At 40.1% G+C, this 20,439-nt stretch overlaps 1 protein-coding gene across 3 annotated transcripts; it reads right to left on the minus strand.

Moving 5' to 3' along the window:
• Positions 1-3,929: 3,929 nt before the first annotated feature.
• LOC125298447 (NACHT, LRR and PYD domains-containing protein 12-like) lies at positions 3,930-20,167 on the minus strand. Of its 3 annotated transcripts, XM_048249189.1 has the most exons (13): positions 19,974-20,167; positions 17,394-17,433; positions 16,599-16,695; positions 16,142-16,173; positions 15,663-15,776; positions 15,236-15,304; positions 12,869-14,633; positions 12,407-12,580; positions 10,954-11,127; positions 9,706-9,879; positions 8,709-8,864; positions 7,323-7,369; positions 3,930-5,301 (listed from the first exon to the last, which is right to left on the minus strand). In XM_048249189.1, the coding sequence occupies exons 3-13, from the start codon at positions 16,670-16,672 to the stop codon at positions 4,739-4,741; spliced, it is 3,342 nt and encodes a 1,113-aa protein (XP_048105146.1). In that variant the 5' UTR covers positions 16,673-16,695; positions 17,394-17,433; positions 19,974-20,167; the 3' UTR covers positions 3,930-4,738. The 3 variants fall into 3 exon arrangements, with proteins under 3 accessions (XP_048105146.1, XP_048105147.1, XP_048105145.1); XM_048249190.1 differs by lacking the exon at positions 17,394-17,433 and having other exon boundaries at positions 19,979-20,167; XM_048249188.1 differs by lacking the exon at positions 17,394-17,433.
• Positions 20,168-20,439: the final 272 nt, after the last annotated feature.

Consider the following 20,439-nt stretch of genomic DNA (forward strand, 5'->3'; position numbering starts at 1 on the left):
TCCCGTTGTCAAGCGGGCGTATCCCATACCTGTCAACACTCCCGTTTTTCCCGGGTTTCTCCCGTATTTCAAGGTCATCTCCCAGCACCCTCCCGTTTTGTTATTTCTCCCGGAAAACTCCCGTAATTTGCATGGCCATCAAACTTCATTTTAAAATCATTGATCCATTCAGGTTGCCAGATTGTGTATGAAATACACCCCACACATACACGATCACTTAGTTTAAATTTCAACCGTTTTGTCATAGGCTAAAACCTGGCAACCCAAAACCCAAATAAGCAAGCGGGTGCCGACTGCGCAGCCTGAGTCTCGTCGTAAGCAAGCGGGCTAGTTGAATGGCCTACTCCAGAACTAGCTGTTGTGAAATTGTTGGGAATTTAATTGATTAACACATCACATAAACTGTTATTGAGTGTTGTTGATACACTGAACTTGTGCCCTCGGAACCAAATCTGACAGCAAGCAGTTTTGGAGTTTTGGAAGTAGACTGCAGGCAGCTGGCGGATACATACAGTAACTGGCATGCGTAAGGTAATGGTAAGGTAAAAGCAGCGACCGAAATGCAGTGTTGAAACACGTGTATGAAACGTATTAAATATGCAAACACAGATCCGGTATAAACACTGACCCCGCTACCCCGCGAAAAAAAAAAAATCTCCCATTTTTGGAAATGCTTACTTACATCTGCTTGTCAATTTCGTTACTCATGTAGGGCTCATTTTACTGACTCTGAATGTTTGCCAAGACTCAAAAGTGTTTGTCCCAAGGAGAAGTACGAACCGTTATTTGAACTACGTTATGAATTGCATCCACACATCAGCAGCGTTTTAATTGTGTTAATGTTAATTGCAAGGATTCCCTCACGAACGTCGCCTTAAAGTGACAGGCACTCAATTAGACCTATACACTACTGAACTGAGCTGAATGCTAAGAATGCATTACTTTGCACTTGTATAGTCTTTTATTTTGGAATCTTAAGAGCAATAAACATATATTCCAATGTTAAGGAATTCATGTTTTTTTCATTCAGATATGTAAATCAACATGTATGAGTTGCTATTAGTCAATTAATGGGGAGATAATCGATAATCGAATCGAAATCGAATCGGACTGAAAAAATGAATCGTTAGATTAATCGATGCATCGAAAAAAATAATCGCTAGATTAATCGTTTAAAAAATAATCGTTTATCCCAGCCCTATACCATATTGAATGTAAAGTAAAAACTCAGATAGGTAAGCAAACTGTAACAAAGTAACAAAAGAACAAAGTAGGCAAACGTAACAAGTTAACAGGTTAGTCTGTCAAATACACCAGATAAAACAATTCATGAAACATAAAGAAACAGACCTCATATAAATGAGAGAGAGAGAGAGAGAAAGAGAGAGAGGGAGGGAGGAAGAGAGAGGGAGGCCAGTGGAAGCAAGGTCTCCTCCAGAAGAAGTGAACAAGCCGGACAGAGCCTAGCCAGTCGAAGAGAGCCAAAGGAAAGACAAGACTAAAGAGAAGGAGGGAGGGAGGTCAGTGTGACCTCCACGCACACTATTGTATCCACGCACACTATTGGATCTAAAACAGCTGCAGGAGTCAAGAGAAGAGAAGAGACCTCTCCATCTCCAAGAGCAGTTAGGTGTGAGGCTTGTGAAACTCACACCTAAAGACTACAGTGTAGTTCTTAGTCTACAACTATGCAGTGCACAGATACATTAGATCAGTGGTTCTTAACTGGTCTTGCTTTGGGACCCACAATTTCCCATGTTCATTTAGTCGTGACCTATATATAAATATATATATATATATTTTTTTTTTTTTATTTATATATATTTTTTTGCGATTATGCCAACAGATACATGCAAAGTGCCTGTATGTTTGGAACATGCTGATGTTTGGCATTATATTTGTGAAGTCTTCAACTCCTGATGTCACCTTTCAGTGCTCAACAGGTTTGTCTTTGACAGGGGTGCTTTGTTTCCATGTGGTATTTCCTCTCATATGCCAGCAATTCAGTGATCATCGCACACTAAGGTTTCTGTCCAATTTTGTCTCAATTTAAGTGAATCCATATCTTCAAGTATTACTTCAATATTACTTCAAATATTTAGGGTCGTAGCCTACTTGCATTTAAGCCTTCCGCTAAAATGATATCTATATACATATAAATATATCAACATGTTGCTGACATAGGCTAGCCTACTTGCAATATTGTATATTTTTTAAGACCCTTTCAAGACAGTTCCATTATCAGCATCATAGTTGGCCCCACAAGACTTCCTTTTTAACATTCCATATGTTATCTTAATGCAGAGGAAGTAGATTGGGGCCCAAATAGAATGTTCAAGCATTGTTTTTGTTTTTATTGTTGAAAGGGTCCATATGTTGACAGGTATGGCGTATCCCAAGATTCTCATGAACTTTAGCTGTGAAACATCGCTATTTTACTTAGCCTGCTGTAATCCATCTAGCTAAAAGCCATCTCCGTCATATGCTACAATGTTACTATGTTCTGAACGTCTGCATTTTACAGCTCAGATGCAACGTGACAGTTCATTTAAACTTCACAACGAGTTCGGCGAATTAATATACAAGTGTGATACGGCCAACAAAATGGATCTACTTCATAGGTGTGCAAATAACATACGGTTAATGGTCGTTCTAAATTACCTAGGACAATGGGAAATTCAACCAAGCAGTGGAATAACACAATATATTATCTTACATAATACCTGGAGGAGAAGATAGGTTGGGCACAGGAAATGACCATGGGTAAGATTTGAACCTACAGTGGGTGCAGCTGCACTTACAACATTTATACAACATCAAATTGTAGTGTTGTGTTCATGTTTCAAATGGGTAACCTGGGACAATTCTGTTTTGATGTGAGATGATGCTTGTCATTTTGATTCTCCAGTACTCCATATTTTAGTGATGAACAACTTGTGTAAACTTGAAAAAAAGTGCTACTCATACCATGGCTTCATTTTCCCAGGGGAACGTGTTATGATTGAAAATGTATCAGAATGTAGTGGATGGGAATGCCATGTAATGACCTGTAGGTGGCACTGCAATCGTATGGCAGTATTGTAGTACACATACATGTATAGCATATAGCAGAGCAGTAGTGTGTACGTTCCGGGGCACAGTAATGTCCTTACTCCGCTGTACGAACATCATCTATTATGACATCACTAAGTACATAATGCACAAAGTACATAATGCACAAAGTACATAATGCATGCCTTAGTTATATGCCCTTTAGAGTCTGAGATCAGTACCTGCGTAGTGAGTAAACATAAATATCCCATGCATTTAGTTTTGTTTATTGTGGGTTCAACTAGTGAGAACTCCAGTTTCTACATATCCTTCCGGTCTATCAAACCTGATTTAGGTTCTCTGCTCGTTCACTCTTTCTGACACTGACATCTTATAAACCAGTTGTCTGCAGAACCAAACCAGCTGTAAAGACAATGCAGGAGTGAGGAGGCTGCTACATCACTACAGGACTGTTTTAAGAGTACAGTATGGGAGGTATTTTCACAGGGAGGGCTGATTTGTAGATCATTGGAACTTCAGTTTTGACGTATACTACAAGTCTCTCAAACCTGAATTATGTTCTCTGCTTGCACTTTTTCTCTCTGTGACACCAGAGATTTATCTCATAAAGGTAAACGAGCAGTCTGGGTTTCTATGAGACTGTTAACTGAAGAATTGAGATCAGCTGTGCTTTAGTAATGAAACTTCATAAGAATTAAATGCTTTGTCTACAGATCCTTTCAGTCCAGTCTTAGTGTATGTGTAAATGTGTAATGAAAGTGTATTGGAATGTAACATCAAACTCGCTGTTGTCATCTTTAATATATTTTTTTCATGGTAGTTTTGATTGCATTAGAATCGTGGACGGAACCTTCAATATAAAACAGATATTTTAGATATCAGTTTTACAATTTATTTGTTCAGTGTTTTTTCTCAGACAAGAGCAGTCAGTCTCATAAAAGAGAGAAAGACACACTGCAGGACGTGACCACACAGGCCATATATTACAAAATTAAACTAAATGCTAAACTAGGTACAAAACGAACTGCTGTATTATAAAATATATACTACCAAATACTTTATCTAAAACAAAATACTATACAGTGCAGATAAAAAAAAACCAATACATTCATAAAATATAACATTTTTGGATACAGGTGACACTTAAAGGAGAAATCTAGTGATCTCTGTTCTCGAGGTCACAGAGTAATGTTGGTATGAAAAATAAAACGGAAATTGGTGCTACCTAGCTTGAGTTGCTGCAGCCAACAGCTAGGTCAGCAAGGCAGCTACAGGGTGGGTGAATGAATGTAAAGTAGATGAACCAGGGAGCCAGTGCAGACATGCAACTTGTGTGGACCTCAAGAGTCCCATCTAAGATAAAACCAAGAACAAACTAAACAAATATTAAAAACACCTAATGAATACAACCTTTAAATTATTGTACTGTTATTTATGCACACACTTACATAACTATACAATAAGGAGTGTCAAAACTCCTTCACATGATTATTTGGTCCATGTTTTAACCACAGTTTTTGTTGTATCGACATCCCCACTGGTAAATGGTCCAAACATAAAAAAGGTCTAAAAGGTCCAAAAACAGGGTAATCGTCCCATGATGGATTTTTTTTTTTTATGATGTGATGTATTACCGTGCTGCTACAGGCATCCAGATTTGGATGAACCCAACTAGTGGCTGTGGGCATCATGTGACCTGGCACAGGGACACGGAGGAATCGACGTGGACCCAGAACCCCGGGTAGAGGGGATCGGTGAACGTGGAGTAGAAGGTGTGCATGTGGACGAGTCTTCCGGACGAGACACTAAAGAAGGACAGGGTTCCGGCGGGCCAGTCCAGATACACTCCCACTCTCTTGGAATGGGTGGGGTTGGAGGAGGAGGAGGAGGAGGATGCCGGTGGGGGTATGATCGTTTTGTTCTTGTTATGCCTCATGGAGTACCGCCCACCTTCACACCACAGGCCGCACGACTTGTCGTCCAGTCCGATCTTGCAGTCGGCGCCCCACATCTTCCTGCGGATGCTCCGGTAGGCCACGCCGATGACGGCCTCGCCGCCGCTCCACTCGGCCTCCCAGTAGTGGCGTCCCCTGAGGCCCTCGGTGCACAGCACCTGGGGGCAGTGGTCAAACCGCTCCGGGTGGTCAAGGTACGGCTGCTCCTTGTCCACATGTGTCAGCGTCCTGTTCCCGTCGCTGAGCTGCACCTCGGGGTGGACCGTGTTGATGTCCAGTGTGAGCTCCCAGGCATCTGCAGAAATGTCAGATTATATATATTACACTTACTGTGGCACACCTGGCTACAGCGCCCGCACCACTTCGAGGTCCGAGTGGCCACGGGGTCCCAGGTTCGAGTCCAACCCGGGTCATTTCCCAATCCCTTCCGATCTCTCTCTCCCACACGCTTGCTGTCAGTCTCTTTCATCACAATAACGGCAAACAAGCTCCAACAATATAATTAAAAAAAATAATAACAACAACAATATACTATCACAAACAATATACTTAAAAAACTACACTTTATGTGTGTGTGTGTGTGTGTGTGAATCCCAGACAAGCCCCAACAATATACAGTGTTTCCCACAGAATTAGATTCTATTTGTGGCGGTAGCTGACTTGGACAACGGGAGGGGGGCACGCCTTGGTAGTGTATAGGTCTAATTGAGTGCCTGTCACTTTAAGACGTTCGTGAGGGAACCCTTGCAAATTGCAATTGTAACACAGTTTAAAGGCTGCTGATGTGTGGATGCAATTCATAACGTTTTCTACATAGTTAAAATAAATGTTCGTACTTCTCCTTGGGACAAGCACTTTTGAATTTTGGAAAACACTTTTCCATTTACATCGGGATTTTGCAAACATTCAGTGTCAGAGTCAATAAAATGAGCCCTTCAACTTAAATTGACAAGCAGCTGTAAGTAGGCTAAGCATGCTAAATTCGACACCCAAACAGTATTCTAATGTTAGCTTTGAGATACTGCTTGATTGCATAACTGAACTTAGTTTAGTCTCTTCAATGTAGCCTACTATGTTGTGATAAGATCTTAGCAGAGTTAACTTCAATGCAGCAGTTTTGAACAAATTTGCGCAGCATGGTCACGATACTAAGCGGATTTAATAGCAATTTAGCCAGACGTCTTCTATGCAATGCTTCTATGTGGCAACAACAATCCTTCAACAATCGTGAATATTTTGTTAAATGCACATGCAGAGGAGGGGCAGCGGGCTACGAGAGAGAGCGGGGCGGGGCAAGGAAAGGCTGCGTGCATAAAAAGCGCAGCTCAATTAGCCTAGAAATCTAGACACAACCTAGCGGCGGCAAATTAATTTGCTCAGCCTGTACGTCTAGTACCAAACCATAGGGATTTCTATTGGCTGACGCTGTGGATGTCATCCAATCACAGCGCTCTATTTTGTTAGAGAGTCTTAAGGCGGGCTTAACAGGATAACAACAGTCCTGCGACGGTGAACAACAAGGAAGGTGGCTATGGCGAACGAAGTGTGGTTGTTTGAATCGGCGTTGGCATTAACGTTGGAGGAGTTGGATTTGTGCTTTTCTTTGAAAGTTGAGCAACACAATGCACTTAAGTCATTCCTTTCGAAGAAGGATGTATTTGCCATTTTGGTGACCGGATACGGATATGGTCGTAGCGCTGGCCTATTGCATGCCTAGGCAGTTTGAAAGACAATTCTCTGCCCGCCCCTTGGATTAAGTGAGTTAAATGGTTCGATTCCAGACTATACATTTCAATGATATAGGATGGCCCGCCAGGCTACAGCTCAATGGCAATGCAAGGATTTGATCTTATATTTAAATTAAATTAAATTAAATTAAACATAGAATATTTATGTGTGGCGGCCGATTTTTATTTTGTGGTGACCCGCCACAGATTAGTCAATGTATGGGAAACACTGATATACTTTATGTGTGTGTGTGTATCCCAAACAAGCCCCAACAATATACTTAAAAAACTACACTTTATGTGTGTGTGTGTCCCAAACAAGCCCCAACAATATACTTAAAAAATACACTTTATGTGTGTGTGTGTATCCCAGACATCTGCACATATTCTAAATAATAACAATAATGGCACATTTTCATAACAACCATAAACATAAACAATCTGGACGTGCATCTGTGGATCCAATATACACACACAAACCCCCAAAATAACTGCTATGACTTATCTGATGATACATCAACACAATCCAGAACACAGGAAGGATTTCAGCAAATACATAGAAAACAAAATCCAGAGGTTTCATAATTACATTTCTGTAGACCTGGTTTCAGCCAGCAACCGTCATTATGATCCACACTGTAAGGAAAGGAAACACAGATGCAAACATACATTGATACACATACATACAAACATACAAATAATATACACATGTATTGCGTAGTTGACAATTATTTACAAGATATCAAAACCTTTACTGAATAGGATTGATTTAGTAACCATCATCACCGTCAATCATAAATAATCCCTGTGCTTTTGATCTGCAATATCTAACATTTTCCTGAAATTAAAATGAGCTGTGTTGGCAACCCTCTCTTTGTATTTCCAAAGCATTTCCTGTTACTCTTAGGCATAGACGGATTAATGCATCTAGGCAAAGTGGGCACTTAGCACTCCAGGGGGGTCCTGAAAGACTTGACAAATTGCACTTATTTACAGACATGTGACACGAAACTTCCGCAATAATTGATATTATTGCAAGCAATGCGCTCACATCAAGTACACTATTCATAACAATCCTAGGGTATGTGATGATCTATCTACTTCAACAACTCATGAACATGAAATCTACTTCTGTCTAAACTTTTGAGCGGGATAGACACTACTGCAAATTATATTTTGAGTGTAGCGCAGTAAGCACATGCATAATTTAAAATGGATTTACGCATAGAGCAAGCACATTATTGTTTGTTGTTAGTGCCTGGTATAGCTTACAATCAATGTGTGTTGATATGCGACACATTTTGTCCAAAGTTAAAGCTAAAAGTGAAGAAATATAGACATACTAACCCCAAAGCACAACCAGTAGGCAACAGCAGCTTTGAGAAACAATGATGGCCTCTTTAAAATTTACTATACTAAAGTAGTACTAAACTAGTAGTACTACTTATCAGTGCAGATTTGTTTATTCCTCATTCATTGTGATGTCCAAGTCCCATGTTAGTGTTTGTTTCACACATGCACATGGTTTGGATGAGTCAGATGACAGGCAGCTATCCTAAAGCTTATTTTCAAAATTGTGTGGAAATCGTCCAATTATCTGCCAGAAACCCCCGTACTCCAGAATTTAATAGAATCTAAACAGAATAGCCTACAATTTCATACCAAATTTCAGCTTGTAGGCTAGTAGATTAATGATTAGCCTTTCGCCTATTTCTCACAGGTTTCACACTTTTTGAAAATGGTAATGCATGAGTAAACCAACACCAAACCATATGTCACCTGTTAGACTGTGTGTATGTGTTCGCATGTTGTGCCTAGGGCCTATGGTCATGATAATCCATCCATGCTCTTAGCACTATTGCACTGTAGTTTAAACGTCATTCCTCATTTGTAAATCACTTTGTATAAAACATCAACTCTAAATGAATACAAGTACATTTCTGGTCATACATACACAAACAACACTAAAACTCACTTCAGTTTTTCTAGGTGGCACTCTTTGTCCTTCAGGCATCCAGTGTCTCCTGGGTAATTGTAGCTCAGGTCCAGTTCTCTGAGGCGGGAAGGACATTGTCTGAGAGCTGAGGACAGGAAGCCACAACCCTTCTCTGTGACAAGACAACCGGAGAGCCTATTCGGGGAGAGAGAGAGAGAGAGAGAGAGAGAGAGAGAGAGAGAAGAGAAGAGATTTGATTAAAAAAACTTCACTACAGGTAACACACTGACTTAGGATACCAGTATAACAAATAGAATACCCCACTAACAAACAAAAAAGAACAATATAAATTGTCCCACGAAGGGGACTTCCATTCAACCAGTTTAGACATTTACACAACTACAGTGGTGAGAATAAGTTTACAAACCCATGCTAAAGTTGACTAAAAATAGGGGAAAGAAATCATTTTTTGGAAATTGCTCTTTAATGCCTGAATTTAAAAAAAGAGGAAAAATCCTACCTTTAAGGACACCAATTTTTTTTGTGAATAAATATTGGTAATGTATCATTAATAAATGCATGCTCTTCCTTAAAATACAGGGGGCATATGTGTACACACTCCTATGTTAAATTCCCATAGAGGCAGGCAGAATTTTATTTTTAAAGGTCAGTTATTCCATGGATCCAGGACACTTGGCCTTTGGAATTAAAATAGGCCCACATCATCACATACCCTTCACCATACCTAGATTGGCATGGTTTTATTTCAGTTAGCCCAATAGCTGGTTTGATTTGCATTGAGAGATGATCTTATGGAAAGTACCCCATGCCAATCTCTAGGTATGGTGAAGACAACCACAGAGTCTATGGGAGAGAAAGAGAGAGAGAGAGAGAGAGAGAGAGATGGGCTGAAGAAACCTCTCACTGAGACAAGACAACCCAAGAGCATAAGAGAAAGAGGTTATGTTATGAGATGTCCGAACTCGTCAGGCATATAACAACCGGTATACTCCTCTGAAGTGTGTGAAGTACTTACTTCAGCATTTCCAGTTTGCAGTTCAGGTCACCCAGTGCCGCACACAACCCCTCAACTCCCGAGTCACCCAGGTCGTTATTGGACAGGTCCAGCTCCAAAATGGTGGAATGTGCCGATCGCAGAGCTGAAGCCAGCTTCACACAAGAGTCTCCTGTGAGGTTGCACTGTGCAAGTCTGCCATGAACAAAAGCAGTTGTAAATAATCCATAGGAATAAAATAAATATGACTAGTTTACTGTATTCTCAAGTGAAATGTGTTAAAGAATCTTAACCACAAAGCAACACAGTAAAAAGGGTGCCATCTTTAATCATGACCGGGGACATGTTACCATCAATCATGTTACCAATATCCAGCAGAAAAACCAAGTTCTCTGGGGCGAGGCCCATTCCTATACAGGTTCAATTACATTGTTTCCAGGCAAAACCATTACATACATGACAAAACCCATGATTGTCATGCTGTAGTTTCAGCAGAGACAACTCAAGCCAAATACCACATGCATCTTTCCTGCTGTTGGAGGCCACATCACATGATATTAATTATATGTCAGCACTATTCTCTATGCACTATTCTTATAGTCCAGTATTAAATTAGTATATATACCATTATTGATCCCAAGGGATATTCTTTCTCTGTGATTTAGCTAAATATTACTGTGTTTTAATTGAAGTACTTTATGATATACTGTATCAAGATTTCATATTGTGCGTATAAGTGTTAAAAGCAAATATTTGCGCAAGACACTTGACCCCAAATTGATCTAATGAGACTGGCTTTGCAATCACCAAAATATCTGACTAATGCTACCCATACATCAGAAGACTTTGACGGGATTTGTGAAAGATTTGTGAAAGATTGGAGTCTTTCAACTAATGCCTCCCAGTCAAGCTTTACTCAAAAGACTATAATCTTTCAAGAATCTTTCACAAATCAAGTCAAAGTCTTCTGGTATAACGATGGCCTTAGTTGCATTGGATAAAATACATGAATGAATGAATGACTTCATTAGGGATGTAACAATACACTCAACTCCTGATTCAGTGTGATTCACAATTTTAAATTCATAATATGATTTTCTAAAGATTCTTTAAATAGAATAAGTTGGAGACAAATTAAAACTCAAAATATTTCTTCATATACTGAAAGGAACACAATGCCTGTTACCTCCCTAATGTTCATGCATTGTAGATATACATTTCTGGACTCCAGGATGAGAACAGTCAGTGATATCAGTGTACACATCGTACCTCAATGTCTTGAGTTTGCAATCCTGGTGGCACAATGCAGAGTACAACTCTGCTACACCTGAATCGGTCAGGTCGTTGTTGGTCAGGTCCAGCTCTCTCAGATGTGACTCCGCGAGCTGAAGGGCTGATGCTAGAGACCTGCAAGTACTTCCTGTTAGATCACAGCTCGCCATCCTGCACGGAGAGGGAACAGAGACAGTGTTTCCCACAGTATTGGATTCCATTTGTGGTGGTTGATTTGCAGAATTAACCTTAATACAACAGTTTTTAACAAATTAGCACAGCGTAGTTATGATGCTAACCAGATCTAAGCACAATTTAGTACAACGTGGAAAATCATTGTGTGGTGGTCAGTGTTGATATTGTGGTGGGCCGCCACAAACAAGTCAATGTATGGGAAACACTGAGAGAATAGCATAGAGCTGGTGAGGAGCATTGGTCTAAAACATACCTGGGCAATATACGGCCAGCATACTACTTTCAGTCAGCCCGCAACATGGTGGGGAAAAAAAATGCTGCACTGTTCATAAACTACTGCTATTAACTTTAATCCAACAAAGGACGCCATCTATAACTGAAATCATTGGTGAGGCGCTTTTGGTCTAAAACCTAGCGGGGCAAGCTGCCTATCCCCTACCCATCTACCTACAAAGCCAAATTTTAGCAACCTTAAAATAATGGCACGGTTGGCACTGATATAACCTAGTTACATGGTGTGTTTGGGCAAATACTTAGCAATGTAACATTGTAAAAGCCTACTTTTCCAAGGGGAAATGACTGAAGTATTTGCTACAAATGAGTCGTCTAGAACAGTGGTTTTCAAAGTGGGGGCCGCGAGGGGGTGCCAGGGGGGCCTCAATGTATGCTCCATCGCGAAGTGCTTGTGGCTAAAATAATTGTTAGAATTAGCTTAATGTAATTTTACATTTGCCATAGTATTGTCGATAGGTTTACGAACACAGCAAGGGGGTCCTTGGCCAGAACCTAGTGGTATTTGGGGGGCCTTGTCGTGGAAAAGTTTGTGAACCCCTGGTCTAGAATATGCTCCATACCATTACTGGAATTTCATGTAATTTATATATTGATTCACCTCAATCTGTTTGTACAGTGTTTTGAAAAGTGTGAGACTAGTGGGATTGAATTTTCCAACATGTCCAACATCCAGCTGCCATATTGTGGTGTCATTGGTTTCCGATGATTTTACACACAATAGCAATATAACATTCATAAAATCATTCATTCAATAACAGGTAAATTATTTCTATTTGTGTCTATAAAAAAAAAAAAAAAAAAAACTTATCTCGGCAGTTTCTAACTAAGCGCTGTCAAGGGATTGAACCCACCACCCTTCGAAACACAAGTTGAATATTATCTCATCACCTAAATGGGTGCAACAAGAGTTTCCATAGCAAAAATGGTTTAGATTGAAATAAACATGTGTGCTTATACTAACCTCAAAGTGTGCAGTCTGCTGTTTCGGTCAGTCAACCCCTCCAGTAACATGCTCACCCCAGAGTCTCCCACCGCGTTGTAACTCAGATCGACCTCCATCAGCTGAGAGCCCTCTAACTTCAAAGCAGATGATATAGTTTCACACGAGTCTTTGGTAAGACCACAGTGGACAAGCCTACAAAAAAGAACAAAGAAAATGTACAATGTGTTAACACTCCCATTGGCTTCAATGCTGTTGTAGCTTTAGCAATGGCTTCAGTCCTGTTTGATATAAAATAATGGCTAACTGACAAGGGTATGGGTGAAGTATTGCATCTAAAGTGTATATAGTCAAATACTCATATTTCCTTTCAATCAGTCTTTCTGTGGGAGCATTATCAAATGTTTTTGGTCAGGAACATTACCATCATACAAATTGTAATGTTGTGTTGGAGACCAATATCTCAGTCATTATCTTACATACCGAGCCTTTCTGCAACTCCTGACAGCGATGACCAGTCTCATGCGTCCCTTATCTGTCGTATTGTACTTCGTCAAGTCAAACATCTCCTGGGTATCCTCTGACACCAGACGTATGTAGGCCAGGGTGGAGCAAATGGCAGGAGAGAGCAGTTCCCCTGACTCCACATACCGTTGCACCTCCTCGTGCAGAGAGCGGTCCTTCAGTTCCAGCAGACAGAGGAGAAGGTTCATGCATCTCTCTGTGGACTGGTTGTGCCTGTTGATGGTATTTTTGATGTACTGGACGGTCCTCTTGATGCTCCCTGAGTTTTCTTGAGTGTGCATGAGCAGTCCTTTAAGGAGCTTCTGGTTGGATTCCAGAGATAGGCCAAGAAGGAATCGGAGGAAAAGGTCCAGATGTCCATTCTGGCTCTGAAGGGACTTCCTGACTGCGCTCTCCAGCAGGTCATGCAGCTGCTGTCCTTCCATGGCAAAGGACTTCAGCACCTCCAGGTTGCCAGTGGAGAATGAGTAAAACACAAACAGAGCTGCAAGAAACTCCTGGATGCTCAAGTGTACGAAGCTGAACACTTTCTTCTGGAGGATCACAGTTTCTGAGACAAACACTTCTGTGCACATACCGGATTTCTCCAGGTCTTGGATATCGATTCTGCAATCTTTCAAGTTCTCCTCGGAAAACAGTGCATTATCCTTTTCCAGCTCTCTGTATGCCAACTCTGCCAATTTTAAGATTACATCTTTGTTGGAATTCAGGACCTGTCTTACATCTTTGTCATCAGGATCCTCATTCTTCTGCTCCGTCCTTGTGAGCTGAATCAGAAGAAAGTGAGCGAAAAGTTCAGTAAGTGTTTGGGGAATCGCTTGCTTGCCTTTGGTCCCCGTTCTTAAGATCACAGTTGCTAAAATCCAGCAGAATACAGGTATGGAAGACATGATGTAGAGGCTCCTGGAAGCCTTAATCTGTTTCATGAGCCTGTCGGCTTCCGGTCCATCTTTGATTTTGTTTCTGAAGTACTGCTCCTTCTGTTCATCATTAAAGCCCTGGATCTCCGTCCATCGGTCAATATACTCAGGAGGAATCTGGTGGGCAGCAGCTGGACGGGACGTGATCCATATGGAGGCGGAGGGCAGTAGATTCTCCTTCAGGAGGTTGACTATCAGCATGCACACCGATGATGTGTCTGTAATGCTTGACAAAGACCCCTTCCCTTTGAAATTTAAACAAAATTTACTCTCATCTAGACCATCAAAGATTAATATTATCTTGGCTTTGTCGAACAACTCCACATTGGGGATATTCCGTAGCTCAGGGTGAAACTCGCAGAGCAGACCATGCAGACTGTACTGGTCATCGATGAACAAATTCAGTTCACGGAAAGGAAGCATTAAGATAAAATCCACATCTCGATTGGCTCTTTTTTCTCTCCAGTCCAGAATGAACTTCTGCACTGTTACACTCTTGCCAATGCCAGCAATCCCTTTGGTCATGACAGTTCTAATGTGTTCTCCAGGTTCAGCAGAGAGTTTGAAAATGTCATTGTAGTTGATGGCAGCTTGTGCAAATCTTTCCCTTTGAAACTGTACTTCCATCTGTCGCAACTCATGTTGAGTTTTCACCTCATCGCTCACTCCATCTGTGATACAGAGTTCCGTGTAGACCTCACAGAGTTTTTCTTTTCTCCGCACTTCAGTACCTTCAAACAGGTACTCTGTACTCTTAAGTCTCCTCTTGGTTCGATCACTGATGCTCTTAATAATGACATCATCTATGTAAAAGGGAACAAAAAAAAAACTCAACTACAGGATAAATAAGTCCATTATTAAAGGAACACATCACGTGAATGAGCAAAAGCATTTTGCCTCCATTGTCTTAGACGGGGATCACATTAGCAAGCGGCAGGTTTCCTATTGTTCTTTATGGTTCGGTATGGTTATGGTATGCTTATTATGGTCTGAGCATTGCGTTATGCTTGCCACTGCCGCTGGCTAATGTGATCCCTGCCATAGTCTGGCAGCAACCCCGCTAGCATAGCTTAGAATAGTGAATGAAATATCTCGTCGCCAGATAGAATGTCTTGAGTAAAAGTGAGCCAAAAAATCCCTAATTAATTCTTATGGTCTGCATATTCACATTTAGTACAAATGGCAATGTAGATTAAGACGAGACAATTTCCTAGGCAGGTATTGACTTGGGACTATTGGGGTGAAGCAGTGCTACTTGGGCACAGAGATTGCTTGTGCTGTGGCGAGGTAGACAAGGTACTCATGTGTTGTGTGATCTTTCACATAATTCACTGGAGTTATAGGCCAACTGGTCTAACTCACTTCTAATGCACTTGAATCGAACATATATGTTTGTATACAGAACCTGTCTTTGCATCACATGACACGGAAGAACGAACATCCTCTTTCTGTGCAGAAGTTGCTCCAGCAGATCCTTTGAAGACAAAAGAGACACAAAGATGGTTCTCCATTGCTGAATAACATTTTTTTTTTTTTTCAAATATATACCATGTCAACTGTGTACATCAGTGTGTAATACAACCATTTTATGAGATCCTAAGCAAAACATAATTAATAATATTTAATAATTACTTAATACATCCATATAGAAAATGATGAGGGGCAGACAAGTAATCATTAAATAATGGAACATAGATTGTGATTTAACCATATGGTTTGCTCAACAGCGATTTTGGGAAACAAATACCCTCAACACACCAGAAATCTAAACCATGAAGTGTGCAAGTCTGGCATTGCACATGTCATACATTATGCATAACATAATTTTATACCTGAAAAAACCTGAATGGATACTGGTCCATGGATGATATTGCCGGCAAGATTTGGGGACACAACAACTCCTCCAGTTTCAGCTGTAATGGAGGACGAGACGGAAGCTGGCTGGACTGGGTTGGAGGAAGCAGTGGAGAAGAATTGTCCAGGTATTCAAAAAGCAAAAAGAGAAAATTCAGTTATTTCCACATACCAGTCTGTGTGCACTTAGCATACAGCACTAATTATCACTGCAGTGCATTAGCTGTCTTTCACTAGCCAACATGTCTACAAGAAACAGCACTGGAAGTGAAAATGCAGCAGACATATTGAACATACCACCCAGCAGAAGTCATATCCGAGCAACTTAGCTAGATGTAGCATACAAAACCTACTTTCAAAAAGGTGGTCATAATAACATGGCATATTATCATACATTTTCCCTTAGTGAATATTGAAACGTTGATAAGTTGTAATTTGCATTAAATGGAATTCTCACCAGACTTTTTGAAAGTATCAGCAGCTGACTCCCTATTGACAAATGACATTATGTAGCCATTAGTACACTTAACTGGACATTCAACACATTGCACATCATGTCATTATGTAGCCATTAGTACACTTAACTAGAATTTCAACATATTGTACATTATGTAGCCATTAGTACACTTAACTGGACATTCAACATATTGTACATTATCTAGCCATTAGTACACTTAACTGGACATTCAACATATTGTACATTATGTAGCCGTTAGTACACTTAACTGGACATGACACATATTGTACATATTTCCCTAGGTCCGTTGCCATTTGATGCATTATAGCCTTGGGCTAATTTATATGCAGTCCCAAGGCAGAGCAGGGTTTAACATCTATTAGACCTCAGGCAACAATATATACGCATCATGTATTATTCATCACTGTAAAAGGTGTAGGTGTTGGGCATAACTGACCCTATTGTTGGTGAGGGACTGCGTTTCCTCTTCACCTGGTTTGAACACTCCTCCAACTTCTCAGTCTCAGCCATTACTTAACTCGCATCTGAGGTAGCTAAAAAAAATAGTTACAGTGAACTAAGCTGTTGTTGTGGGTTTGAATGAGATGTGCAAGGTGTTATGGGTAATGTAGTCCATGATGTGGCAAGGCCCCTGTGACAACAAAATGCTAGAGAGATCTGTGCATTGGCATCGATGCCGAGGTTGTTAAATCTTATCTTAAATATTTCTCATTAGTAACAAACATGTCTCTCATGACTTCTTACAATACACTGTTAGACATGTCAGTGCTTTTTTTTTACAGTAACTAAATGGCAACAAGTTACTGCAATTCAGATTTACAGTACTGTACTGGACAATATTACTATAATAATACTATCAATAATAATGGCCTAATTAGTATTGTGTATAATTATAATATTGTATTTCATTGTGAATGTATTATATAGAAGTAGCCTACTGCTGATCAAATTAACACAGCCAAACTTATTGAAAAATATTAAAAAGTTTATTTTATCCAAATTACACATTTAACTTAATTTAATTTCACCAATTAAAAAAAAAAAAATCCATTGCTTATAAAAAATGTTCTAACATGTCACTAACACATAGTCTGAGTGCTGCCATTCAAACTGTGTCAGTCTTTACATAAACAAAGAAAGTCACTCTGACTTGTGTGTGGTCGCAGGTGACGTAGACAGCAATTTTTAAAAACCTGGTAACTTACTACAATTAAAAAATCTGGTGACTTACCACACTTATCACGCAAAATCCACATACTTGCAGAAACGTACTGAAATAATAATTTAAAGTATTTTACTGTGTGATATAAAGTACAGTAATGAAATGTCTAACAGTGTACCGTATGTCCTTGGAACATCTGCCAACCAATCAGTCACAAAGTATTGGTGTGATGAATTCACCGAATAGCCCACTTATTCATATTCAGAATATTTCCACAGATTCCAAAGATATCTTAATAACAGACCTACATGTAGGCCGACAGACATGAACCATAAGGAATCAACTGCCATTCCATCACGCAGGAAGCCATGCAAAAGCAAACTCCTTAAATTGGTAAATGTTCATTTTAGATTTGCATCAGGGTCATTCCGTGTGAAATCATCACACTTTTGTGGAAAATCGATTAGTCTACATGTAGGAGTGAGAAAGAGAGAGAAAGTGATGCCAGGTAAATCATAGTGATGGGCCTCTCTGTGCTATTTTTGCAGACCTACCTAACAGTTGTTTGTTAGGACAGGCTTTATAGTCTCTCCCTCTCTTTCATTATGCAAAACTACTCATACACTGTAAAATCTAACAGCCATCCTTACTTAAAATGTGTAAAATGTAACTCAGTTTTTGTCTTTTGTTGATTATGTTGATTTTGTCTTTTATTTTGAGATTACTTGCCTAAAATGAGTGTAATTTAATGTCGAGGTGGAAAAGTAAACATGATCATTTAAATCAAGTAAACTATACTTGTATACGTGTAATTTATGTTGATGCATCACACTATCAAGTAGATGACTATCCAAAACACCCTAAGTGGGGGCAGCCGTGGCCTACTGGTTAAGGCTTCGGGTTTGTAACCGAAGGGTTACCGATTCAATCCCCGACCCAGTATGAAATGGCGGGGGAAGTGGTTGAGCACTGGTCTCCCATGCCCACATCCACGGCTGAAGTGCCCTTAAGTAAGGCACCTAACCCCTCACTGCTCCCCGAACGCCGCTGTAGCAGCCAACTCACTGCTCCGGGTTAGTGTGTGCTGCACCTCACTGTGTGTTCACTGTGTGCTGTGTGTGTTTCACTAATTCACGGATTGGGATAAATGCAGAGACCAAATTTCCCTCAAGGGATCAAAAGAGTATATCACATTATACTTATACTAATGCTTGGGTAAAACAATATAAACATGTTACATATAGTGCTTTACTATGCTCTGAAAGTACTGCACTAAGCACCACCAATATTTAGCACTCACCTGGGTGATGCATTGCAGCCATTATGTGCCAGAATGCTCACCAGCCTGAGGTGGAGAGTGAGGTAGCCATGTTGGGAATTTGACCAGAGGTTCAGGGATCCCCCTAATCTTTCATTTTCACAGTGAGTCAGGAGTTTGTTTCACCGTTGCATTCAAAGGCCCTTTCCTGCAGTTAAATGTATTCATGACATCACTAAGGCAATAGGGGTTGATATTATCCTGACCAGAGAGGAGAGTGCCTTTTAATGGACAGCCACTAACACCACCATTTCCAGCATCATCATACGTTTCCAAGCAGGTCTCCCATCAAAGTACTAAAAAAGGCCACATTTGCTTAGCCTCTGTAATATAGCAGAGACAGGATACCTGTATGGTTTCCAGCTACAGATCTGTGTCTGTCTCTCAGCACTAGTTCTACTCACAGGATTAGTGTGTTTTGGATAGTCACTTGATGGGGTGATTTATCAACATAAATTACACATAAATTACACAACAACAGTATATATAGCCTTTAGTGTCACTTATTGTTATATATTGTAATATAAAATTGAATTTCAGTAAAGATTAATATGTGATCCCTTTAAGAAAAATGTAGGCCGGGACGTTTTTTTACAGTGCAAAATTATCATTTACAGGGCCAATAAAGATCATATTGCTAATACTTTGACATGTATTGAAGCTTTAGTTATGTAAAAGTTCATAAACATAAATAAACATATAAAATGTTAACTTTGGGATTCATTTGAACACTTTATTTTGTGCAGGAACTTGAATATCGCTGTTATATTTAAGCATATTTCATTGATAATGATATACTTCTAATATGACATGTCACAAAGTTTTTTTTCCGAGGGTTCCTAGGCAAAAATGACACTATAGACCCTAAGGAAACACCATGCAAAATTTGGTGCTTTTATCACCTCGGTAACGGTATTTTAATTATGCCACCGGACTATAATAACTCAAGGACGTAACAGGAACGAATTTGGCTGAGCAATGGAGGTTAATGTTAGAAAACTGTAATGTTTAATTCGTCCTCCTTTTCGATCGTCCCGTTTGTACCCTACTTTTGTGCGGTCGTTCTCTCTCCAAACTGTATTCTCAAGATGTTGAGTTTAATGTCGACACGTCATGTGTGACCCTAATACTCTGTCGTCGTACACGGACTAGCTGAACTTCAATGATTTCCTCCAAGACATACAGTATCCATACGGGACGTCACGTCACATCCATCAGGAAGAAACAACATATTGATTAATATAACGATAGGTTTTGACAGTAAGGCTATTTCATTTCCTTGTTCTGCTAAGATAAGTTTCCTTAGGTTTTATTATGGACATATAACTTGCCTTGCCTTGGGTCCTTCAAATTCCCAAACGAATGTTTTCAGTTTTGTGTGTAGGCAGGCTATCTCTAGAGTTTTTTCTTCCCAGAGTCGTCGTTTTAAGAAATGTTTTTCAAGATCCCCTGCGGTTCTGCTACAGAAGAACATCCACATTTAGGCAGTGCGTGGTGGTGATATGAAACTCCTATCAGTATCTACATGCACCATCTGCGCCCAGCAAAACTACAAGACACGCCCTCTCTGAGGCGCTTCCTCATAGCTTCTTCTATGGTAGCGCTTGAGGATACCCTGCTGTGTTGCGCTTTTCTGTTTATCGCTACCAAGTGGCCAGGTAGTTATATAATGCAGACGTCTACTCATTGTTTTTGCAAGGCCACCTGCATGACAGGGGAGATTACCGGAGCTTTCGTCCGCATACAATTATACCATCTGAAGCGAATAAACATTTGAAAGACAAGCATTGGAGCTAT

Source organism: Alosa alosa, chromosome 7, assembly GCF_017589495.1.
Source record: "Alosa alosa isolate M-15738 ecotype Scorff River chromosome 7, AALO_Geno_1.1, whole genome shotgun sequence".
Lineage (NCBI taxonomy): Eukaryota > Metazoa > Chordata > Actinopteri > Clupeiformes > Clupeidae > Alosa > Alosa alosa.

Bases quoted from the DNA above. Each gene is read 5' to 3' on its own strand.
- LOC125298447 (XM_048249190.1), bottom strand. From the start codon at position 16,672: ATGGCTGAGACTGAGAAGTTGGAGGAGTGTTCAAACCAGGTGAAGAGG. The intron at 11,128-12,406 runs GTTAGTATAAGC...CTCTCCGTGCAG, and splicing joins AGCAGACTGCACACTTTGAG to GATGGCGAGCTGTGATCTAA. The intron at 9,880-10,953 runs GTACGATGTGTA...TGTTCATGGCAG, and splicing joins TGCAAACTCAAGACATTGAG to ACTTGCACAGTGCAACCTCA.